At 54.8% G+C, this 10,244-nt stretch overlaps 1 protein-coding gene across 1 annotated transcript; it reads right to left on the minus strand.

The window, feature by feature from the left end:
* Positions 1-1,179: 1,179 nt before the first annotated feature.
* Positions 1,180-2,824, minus strand: LOC123107184 (E3 ubiquitin-protein ligase ATL6). Its single transcript, XM_044529187.1, has one exon. The coding sequence runs from the start codon at positions 2,689-2,691 to the stop codon at positions 1,498-1,500; it is 1,194 nt and encodes a 397-aa protein (XP_044385122.1). The 5' UTR covers positions 2,692-2,824; the 3' UTR covers positions 1,180-1,497.
* Between the last annotated feature and the right edge of the window lie 7,420 nt (positions 2,825-10,244).

Raw genomic sequence — 10,244 nt, forward strand, 5'->3', positions numbered from 1 at the left:
GCTTAATGGGCCCACCCAAATGACCTTGCGCATGAGCAGTGCCTTGGTAAACTCACGCTTAAGGCGCTGTATAGGAAGTCTCTTAGTTGTTTCATGTGCCAACGACCATAGCATGGTGGCTCGAAGGCGAATTAGAGTGTCAATCACCTTCATGAGTGAAGGGGAAGCAAAATGCCCATCTTCCTTTTCAAGATTACCATGGGTCATACTTTACCTCTTGTTGGTGGGTGGTGATTTTGTTACTAAAGAATTTTTCTTTCCATTGGTTACTTGTTCCTGAAATAGGGTTGCACATTCGAATTATGCACCTGGCCCACCAGGCCACCATGAGAGTATTCCAATCCGCTTATATTTTTTAAGCAAGGGGTGATGGGTGATCAATGATCACAGCTTGATCATTAGTACCTGGTTTATGATAGTAAAATTTTGAGAGGTTTAAAAAGATAAAATTGAATAAAGCAAACGAGTGTTCCATTTTCGACGATGATGCTCAGCGTGTGAGCGACCAAACTGCAATATGTAACTGAAATGCGGTGGTGAGTGGTGACGAAGTGGAGGCGACAACCACCATTCCAAAAAGATGGCTTCACAAATTTTCCAGATTCTCCACATTTGGGGTTTTCGGTTCATTTATTGCGCTTGCGGCTACCAGAATGATCCGCACACCAAATTATTCAGGAAAGAAAACATGTGAAATCACCAGAGTTTATACTAGCACTTCATAATTTAGTTATGTTTCTCAATCATGCCTATGTTTGGTTCATTCAGACACTCAATGGTTCATGCATATCATTTTCTTGCCTTGTTCATGAAGCAAACACCACATGTCGTTTTTTGCTTGCAAGGCAGGCCGAGACGGTGGTGTGCCCAACCGAAACATGTTGAATTCTTGCTCATATGCAGATGGAGAGATATCAACATCAAAATATCCAACGTTGGCACTTCATAGGTTTGTTTGGTGATAAACCACTGATCAGTCGCGTCTGCTGATGCACCGCCTGACGCACTATGCAAAGCAACGCATATATGCTGCCCTGCACCAAGAAGAAAAGATAGGATACTACAATAACTCAACCGTGTGAATATGATATGAAAAACATGTGTGCTTGGATTAGTCAACCGGTTCTTGTTCATGTCACATGATTCTCAGATGCACAAAGCAAAAGTGCAAGCACCATGTGATGATATGATCCACATGCACTAGTCTACTCTTTTCTCGACGAATATAGCACCGTATGCCACAACCACCAGATAAAATTGACAGGAATATCTCCTTTAATCTCTTTTTTGTGGATATAATATCTACTTTAATTTAACCAAACACCATTTTATGTACATGTTTCTTGAATGAAGAAAAGAAAAATGAATGACCCTACAAAAAATCCACCACCAAGCAGAGAAGTTCCACCGGGACAAACGGAAAGCAACGGCCGTTTTCTTCCCATTCCCAGCAAGCGGCACGCAAGCACGCACCGTTTGACCACGGCCCGGGTCAAACTAAACACGTTGCCCAGCCGCGCACGCCTGGTCGTTGCACTCCACTGACTTGCCGCCGGCGCCGGCCGGCTTCCCGCCCTTGCTCGACCCGTCCGACTCGGCCCTCCGTGTCGACCTCGACCCCCACGCCGCCGAGAAGGTCCGCGACAGGAACGATGGCCACCGCCCGGACTGGCCCAGCCGCACGCTCCTCCCGCCGCGGCTGCTCCCGTCGCCGCCGCCGCCGCCTAGCCGGAGGGCGCGGCGCATGCTGCCCTGGCGGCCGGCCGTGAACGCGACGAGGCTCTTCGTCCGCCGGAGCTTGCCGGCCGCGACCACCTCCCGGAGCACGCTCTCCGGCAGCCGCAGCGTGAACCTCTCGGCGCCGGCGCCGGTGCCGGTGCTGGCTCGCGTGGCGAGCGAGTGGCCTGTGGAGTGCGAGCGCGGGAAGCGCGCGGGCCCGCGGCTGGACTTGGACCGCAGCGCGCGCTTCAGGCTGCCGATGCGCGTCAGCTCGTCGGTCTCCTCCCGTATGATCCGCTCGTCCTCGCTCTCCTCCACGTCGATGACGACGGCATGCGCCGCCTCCGCCTCAGGCGCCGGCAATTCCTGCGGCTGCGGGGCGGGATGGACGCCCGACAGCTCGGCCGGCTGATCGCCGGCGGCCGGGGCGTCGGCGTCGTCGGCGTCGGGGACGAGGTTGGCGCGGCAGACCGGGCAGGTGACGTGGGACGCGAGCCAGGTGTCGATGCAGTCCGGGTGGAAGACGTGGGAGCACTTGGGCAGGAGGCGGAGCGTCTCGTCGTCGTCGAACTCGCTGATGCAGACGGCGCACTCGAGCGCGCCCTTGACGGCCTTGTGCTCCTTGACGTCGGCGTAGGCCATGGTGGGGAAGGTCTCCAGGACGGCCGGGTCGAGCCCGCGCTGCTGCCGCCGCGAGCGCGCCGCCGCGCCGGCGCCGAGCGGGAGCGTGGTGGCCGAGTAGGGGCTGTCGCCGTAGCAGTGGCGGATGTAGACGGAGAAGAAGCCGAGGAAGAAGAAGGCGGCGATGAGGACGACGATGACGATCGCCATGGACGGGCTGAAGTTGGTGTAGTACTGCCCGCCCGGCGGCGGCGGGTTCTGGTTCTGCTGCGCCGCCCCGAAGTCTGCCACGGCGAGCACGATCAGGAGGAGGAGCCATCGGCGGCCATCGGCGCAGCGTGCCGGCCCCATCGATCTGCTCGTGCCTCTGCTGAGTGGCGCTGATGATCTAGCGGAGGGAAGCTGGACGCTTTATGGGACGATCGGAGTTGTGAACTGGGAGGCCGGCAACGGTGCGGAGTGCAGCGCGTTTATATACGTGAGAAGAAGGCGGGTCGAGGTGGATGACGGCCGGCTTGTTGCTGTACTCGTTTTTTTTTGTGTGTGTGGAGGAGATGTTGTTGTAGGTGTGTGTGGAGCGGGAAGGGTGGGGAATTGCTAGGTCCACCGCGAATTCATTGCTGCACGTACGTAGCGAATGGAGTAGTGCTGGTTTTGAGTGTCTCTACTGCCTATTTTACCGAGTTTTGTTTTGAATGCTCCTTTGTCTTTTACATCTTGAATGGTGCCAATTTCATACTTTCATGCGGGGGTCATATGCTTTGGTCAAATGACAGAATGAAGTGTGCAACAACCTTTTGAAGTGCATGGGGGCAGAGTGACCCCACCCGGTTTCCTAAAGCAAAGCCCATGTTTAAAAAATAATAATGCAGTATAATCATAGATGCCCACAGACACGCGCGCACACACTCACCCTGCTGCTATAGCACTTTCGAGATATGGTCAACAGTTTGAGATTGACGTTGCCTTCTTCGTTGTCGACGGAAACGTTTACTCTCGCTAGAAAAAATCGACAAAGAAGCTTGAAATAAATCCAGAAAAAATACGAGCACTGTTGTCAAGTCTGGGATTAGAATCCTGGCGGGCTGGTTGCACTAGTAGGAACCTAATCATCTAAGCTAGCTTAGTTAACACAAAGCCCATCTTTGTAAAATTATTAGTTTTATGAAGCTTCCTAACTACTGCATGCATGATTCTTAAACAAAAACTACATGCATAATCATATGCCACAAGGTTCTGTGATTATGGCTGTGGGTGCCACAAGCCACATGCTTGTTTAATATATGTTGAATATTCATTTCACTATAAAATTAGAAATGTGTCTACTGGTACTTCTCAATAAAAAGAAGACATCCCTACCAAAATAGACATGCATGCAGTACAATACAATACACTAAGCAAAAACAGTGAAAAAACTTGAATAGACCGCTCAAACAACATCATCTTTAAAAAATATAAGATTCATATTTTCGTCATGTTAAATGCCGATCCCGGTGTTGGTCATTGAAAAATGCCACCTCGATTAAACAGGTCTCGAAAGCAAAAACGAAGAAGTCCCTTCAAAGATAATGAATGGATGCTAGTACACGGCCGGTATGCTGGTGCACGCAGACGGAGACAGACCCATGGCAAGTGTCTGTGGTAGGTCGGGCTGGTAAAGAACCGAATCCGGTGGCCGAATGCGACCACCGAAGGAACGCTGGAGATGCCGGGTTCGGAGCGAGAGCACGTGGCCGACTGCGGAGTCCGTCGCGGGCGCGAGATTAGTGGATTGATTATGCTTGTCTTTGGCCTCGTTAACTACCGGACTGCCCTGTGCTTTCCGTTCCTTTTCCCAGCGCCGCGTGCGAAGCTGACTTGACTAATAACGGGACCGGTCATTAGGCGGCTCTGATCCTAGTAGTCAAATCCGATATCCCAGAGGAAGGTTCTTGGGGTGTTTGACAAGCAAATCGACGGTGAAGGAGAGAGGGATGTTTTTGTATCTGGTCTCTGTCATGACCTTTCAACTGATGCGCGGTTTTGACATTTGGCTTTTCCACGTACTAGTAGAGTTTTGCGGTGAAAGCGCCCGTGTGGTTACATTTACCAATGATCAGATTCCGTACGTTTTGGACGAGGTGGGAAGCTGCGACTTTTGAACTAGGAACAAATTTCTGCATCGCGTACTGTAGAAAGAGGGAATTGTGTAAACCATACACTGTAAATGCACGTTGATTTGCTTTTCCGCGTGCACCATGCCGATCTATGTATGATATGAATGGATGGTAAGAGCATCTCCATCCGCGTCCCCAACAGACCATCTTCAGACTTTTTGCCACGCCGGCGCTGAAAAAAGGCTCGGCCACGGCCGGCGCGTCTCCCGAATTCGTCACCCCGGACGACATGGTGGATCTCAGCGGCGGTATGGACGACGAGCTCGGCTACGTCTACAGCGAGGAGGAGGAGGAGCCGGCGACTGTTCCGGCGAGGGGGCGCAAGAAGAAGAAGCGGGCGGCCAGGTCCGGCGAGGCGCGCATCAAGTGGGCGTCCAAGGAGTAGGAATGCCTCGCCGAAGCATGGAAAGTCGTCCGCCTCGACCCGACCACCGGCACGAACCAGAGCATCGAGATGTACTGGGAGCGCATCAAGGCCGAGTTCGACGAGCGCAAACTCGTCGACCCCTACTTCAAAGGCGTCTACATGCAGCGCGGGGCGAAGGCGATGGCGAACCATTGAGGGTGTATCCAGGGGGCGTGCAACAAATGGTATGGGATCGTCGAGGAGGTCGCAGCTTGCCCGGAGAGCGACGCCAGTGTTGAGAATCAGGTATGGCACGTCAGTCTCCCGTCTTTCTTCGCCGTGTGCGCCCCCAACCGTTTGTTCCTCCGCGTAGTTGCTGCGCATGTTCGTCTTGTATAGGCAGAGCAACAACGATGCCGAATTCAAGTACCTCCACGTCTACAAGCGCATTGATATGTGCGAGAAGTGGGCGGAAGTCCGGCGCACCCTAGACAAGGCCAAGGAGACCTACAAGTCGGATGCGCCGACTCCGGACGCGTCAGAAGGGCGGCCGGACAGCAACAAATGTGCCAAGAAGGGGAAACAGGCCGACGCGGCCACCGCTCGTGTGCAGGAGTCTATCGAGCACTGCCTCGCCGACGCGCAGACTCGGGCCGCCCTTCGTGAAGAGAAGACCGAGGCGCGGTGGTCGGCATTGATGTCGAGCAGCGCCGTCAAGCTCGACCTACCCCGGACCAACGTCGCCGCGAAGAAGAGAAACACCGACCTGGCTTTCCTGCTGGGCGGGGCGGACATGCTCCAGAGCAACGACGAGGCGGTCAAGGCGTGGTACTTGGCGGAGCGTGGCCTCATCCTAAACCAACTTCCCTCGACGACGTCGCCCACGTCGACGCCCACGCCGACGACGCCGCCAAGCCCGAGCGATGATGCCGCCGAGACTCCCCGCAGCACAGAAGCCACGCCGACGTCGCCAAGCACGGAGACCCCACCAAGCCCGCGCACGCCGACTCCGCCGACGCCGGAGACCGACCTCGCCGTCTGATGCGCACGCGCGTCCTTTCTGCTTTCTGTACGCCGGACTTTTCATTCGATCGCCGAACTTGTGGCCGCTTGATCGCCGGATTTGTGACGTCTATTTTGTGAGCGGGAATGACTACGTTTGAATTTGCCGCGGCTGGGGCGGCGCCTGGGGGGCGTAGGTGGGAGGTAGATCGTCCCCAGAGGCCAATCTAGCGCCGGTTCGCCTCCAGGCTGCTCTTTTTCGACGCCCTTGGGGCTCAACGGCTGGAGATGCTCTAATATGGTGTGAAGGACCGGGTGCACCGTGCATTATCCTACTATACACCAGACAGTTTTACAAAGCTTGGAACAATAATGCACTTTTTTTATCCGCGGCAAGACAATTCGTGTGCTTGAACTCGTCAAGCTTGGCTTCGCCTTTTAATCTCATTTAGTACCCGGAAAACGCGGAAAGACAAGACGCCGATTAATCTAGTAAGCAGTAGTTTCCGGTAGATTGGACATATCTCCAAGGTCAAGGCGGCATCTGGCTCACCAGGCGCATGCGACGGAGGAAGGGGAGGCGAGTTCTAGAAAGGACCGACGCCTGATTGGCCGGCCGTGGTCGTTAACCTATTTTCCTATCGGGGGACGGACCAGACTCTTCCGCCGGGACCCGGTCGGGCGGAAATTCGCGAGAGAGGTTCGGGGCAGTCGTCACGGCGTTGCTGGTGGCTGGGTGCTGGTAACCGCCCGGGCGCGCGCGTGACGCGTGTGCCGCTGCGGCCGCCGGGCGCGCCGCGTGCTCCGACGTTCGCGCGCGCACGGCAACTCTGTGCGCGGCTTCGCCGGGCTCCACGTTCGTGCATCACGTACCCGTGGGGAAGGGCGTGCGCCGGTGAGTAGTTATCGGTCGTGCGACGTCGGCTGGGTTCGGTGCGGCGGTGCTGCTGCTCCCGGCCCGAGTCCTGGTGGATTACGTTTTCTGGAGGTTCATCGTCGGTGTTGTTGGCTCCTGCATCCTTTCTGGACGGAACGAGATAGGCCTAGTCCTTGGCCATCTCATCGCTGAGAGCATGTCTAAGAGCACCCTAAAAAAAGCATGTTTAAGAGCAACTCCAACGAGACTATTCAAATGGACATGCGTTTTATCCGTTTTTGTCTGTTTGAGTCGACAGGCGGACGTGCGTCCGTATTCTAAAATAAGTCGGCTTGACTGCCCAACGAGAAGGCCGACCCAAATGTGCTGTCATGAAAAAAAACAAGTTATACTAAATAAACATAAATAAACATAAAGTGGCCGGTCAAACGTCAGCCAAAGTCGACATAAATCTAATAAACATTAAATAAAACATTAAAAAAAGTCTGCGCCCGCCTGCTGCCGCCCCGCACGCTACCGTAGACGTCGTCGGCTTTGCTCTTGCCCTTGCAGTCGTCGGTGAGGTCGATGAAGAGCAGAGCAGGGTCAGCCCACCCGAACGCCGCCTGATACGCTGCCAGGGCAGCCTCCTCCGGCGTCTGCTGGGGCGGCGGCATTGCGGCAAGCAGCGCGCGCTCCTCCTCCTCCTCCTCGAGCCGGAGCGCCTCCGTGTCGCGTTGGAGCATGGCCTCGTAGCGCATTTGCTCCTCGCCGTCGGCCTGCTCCTGGCGGAGCCAGTGCTCCTTCCATCGCTCGAGGTGGGCCACCTCCTCCTCCGGCGTCGCGGCGAAGTGGACGGGAGGCACGCTCACCTACTCGCGGTACTGGCCCGTCCACGAGTAGGCCTTTTCCGGCCAAGTGGGTGGAGGCGGGGAGCGCTTACGCGTCGGCTCCGGCTCCGGCTTGGGCTGGACGGGCGGCGACGGTGGCGGTGGCGGCACGAAGAGCGGGGTGTGGACGGAGTTCCCCGCCGCCGACAGGGCAAGGGCTTGCTCCAGCCCATCCCAGTGCGCGTCCTCCTCGAGGCGGCTAGCCTCCAGCGCGTGCTGCAGGGCCTCCTCGAGGACGGCTTGGTACTCCGCCTCCGTCTCCATGTCCTCCGGCTCTACCTGCGGGGGCGGCGGTGGGAACGGCCGCGGGACGACATCGACAACCGAGCACCATTGCTCCTCGTGTTCGAGGGCGAACCACACTTCCCAGTTGGGGGGATCGGCGGCGTACTCTGGCAGCCGACGCTGCTCCGGCGTGAGCTGCGCGCGGCGCCTGCGCACCTCGTCGTCGTGCGCCCGCTGGGTACGCGGAACCGTCGGCACCGGGATCCATTGCGGATTCAGATGCCAATGGTGCGGCAGCGTGACATCAGGGTACGACAATGGCTGCCTGTACTCCCAGTGCCACCGCGCTTGGTGCACCGGAATGTGCAGGCGCCGTCGACCAGGGCGGAAACGCGTCGCCGCCGGAGGAGGAGGGGGAAGGGGAGCACGGGAGGACAAGGCGCCAGGGGTGCCCTCGCCCTTGCCCTTGCCATTGCTGCTGCCGAAGAGGCCCATGGGCGCTAGGGTTTGCGGTCACCGGCGAGGAAGCAAAGGGAGTGGTGGGGGGCCAGATGTGAACGGGAGAAGTGGATGAGGCCGACCCCGCCGCACGCATGATTAAAAAAGGATGCTTCCACTGGCTGACGCGTGGACCCGCTGCCGGTGGTCGTCATAAATAAGATGATCGGTGGCGGTTGGGTGGCCGCCAGGTGGGGACGCGGCAGATGGCGAGGAGACGCGCGGCGCGTCTGCGCCGACGCATTCCAGAAGCAATTTTGTGCCGAAAATGGGTCGGGGCGGACGTCAGACGGACACGATTTAAGTTTGGGTCAGCGCGTTGGGCCGCCACTTTTGTTCGCGCCGACCCAAACAGACGTGGGTGGACGAAATGGGTCGCCCCATTGAAGTTGCTCTAACAGTCCTAAATAGCACAATTTTGTAATTATTGGGATGGAAGCTTCCGCAGAACCTCAATAATCTCATCCCGATAACGAACTTGATATGCAAGACCCATTTGTGAACCGGTCGATGATAGTGTAACACATACTCTGGCGGAGGAAGCGGTAGGGCGATGGTCCAACACACACTTGTGGCGGCGTGCTGGCGTGGCAGGGGGCATATTGGAAGAGGTTAAACATCCTCTACATTTAGGGGACAATGGATCTTTTCTCACCAAAAGAACTTGAGTGCTACGCGTCGGCGGCAGATCTTTTTAAAAGATCCGTTGCCTCGCGAGCCGTTCGATATAAGTTGCTCAACATACTATCCCACTTGGCAACAAGAGTGTTGTTTCAGAAACAATGGTGACTATTGCAACAAAGAACTTTGTTTTAGAAACATCAGTGACTATTATAAAAAAGAGCTTTGTTTCAAAAATATCGATGATAGTTGTCAAAAGCATGTCTGTGTATGGTTCCTCTTTGCAACAAGAGGATTGTTTCAGAAACACGGCTTACTAGCACAACAAGTGCTTTGTTACGCATCCGTCAGTTGATTTTTTTAAAAGATCAGTCGGGTCATGAGTCGTATCTGATGCCACGAGTAGCTGAGCATCTCCCTCCACTATTGCAACAGAGGCCATGTTGCATAAATCTTTTCAACAGAGGTCAAGTTACAGAAACATTTGCTAACAAAGATCATGTTGCAGAATATTTTTGCAACAGAGAGCATGTTGCAGAATATTTGTGTAACAGAAATCATGTCACAATTTTTTTCGCAACAGAGACGATGTTGCAGGAACACCGCTGCGGCCGTCATTCGCAGCTGTCGACCACCATAGACGAAAAAAATCAAGAGCACGGAGAGGGAAGCACGAGCGCAAGGATACCATGGCTGGCCTACAGCAACGGCCGCTTCTCCATAGCAGTGTCGGTAGAAATGCAATGCGGCAGCAGGGGTAAAGATGGGTAGAGTGGCAGGTCTACAGAGTTGCAGCGCCATGACCGATAGCTTGAGAGAGACGCTGTGAAGAATTGTGGATGGGTAGCAAGGTGTGTTGGAAATATGCCCTAGAGGCAATAATAAATTGGTTATTATTATATTTCCTTGTTCATGATAATCATTTATTATCCATGCTAGAATTGTATTGATAGGAAACTCAGATACATGTGTGGATACATAGACAACACCATGTCCCTAGTAAGCCTCTAGTTGACTAGCTCGTTGATCAATAGATGGTTACGGTTTCCTGACCATGGACATTGGATGTCGTTGATAACGGGATCACATCATTAGGAGAATGATGTGATGGAGAAGACCCAATCCTAAGCCTAGCACAAGATCGTGTAGTTCGTTTGCTAAAGCTTTTCTAATGTCAAGTATCATTTCCTTAGACCATGAGATTGTGCAACTCCCGGATACCATAGGAGTGCTTTGGGTGTACCAAACGTCACAACGTAACTGGGTGGCTATAAAGGTACACTACAGGTATCTCCGAAAGTGTCTGTTGG

The sequence above is a fragment of the Triticum aestivum genome, chromosome 5A (genome assembly GCF_018294505.1).
Source record: "Triticum aestivum cultivar Chinese Spring chromosome 5A, IWGSC CS RefSeq v2.1, whole genome shotgun sequence".
Taxonomy (NCBI): Eukaryota; Viridiplantae; Streptophyta; class Magnoliopsida; order Poales; family Poaceae; genus Triticum; species Triticum aestivum.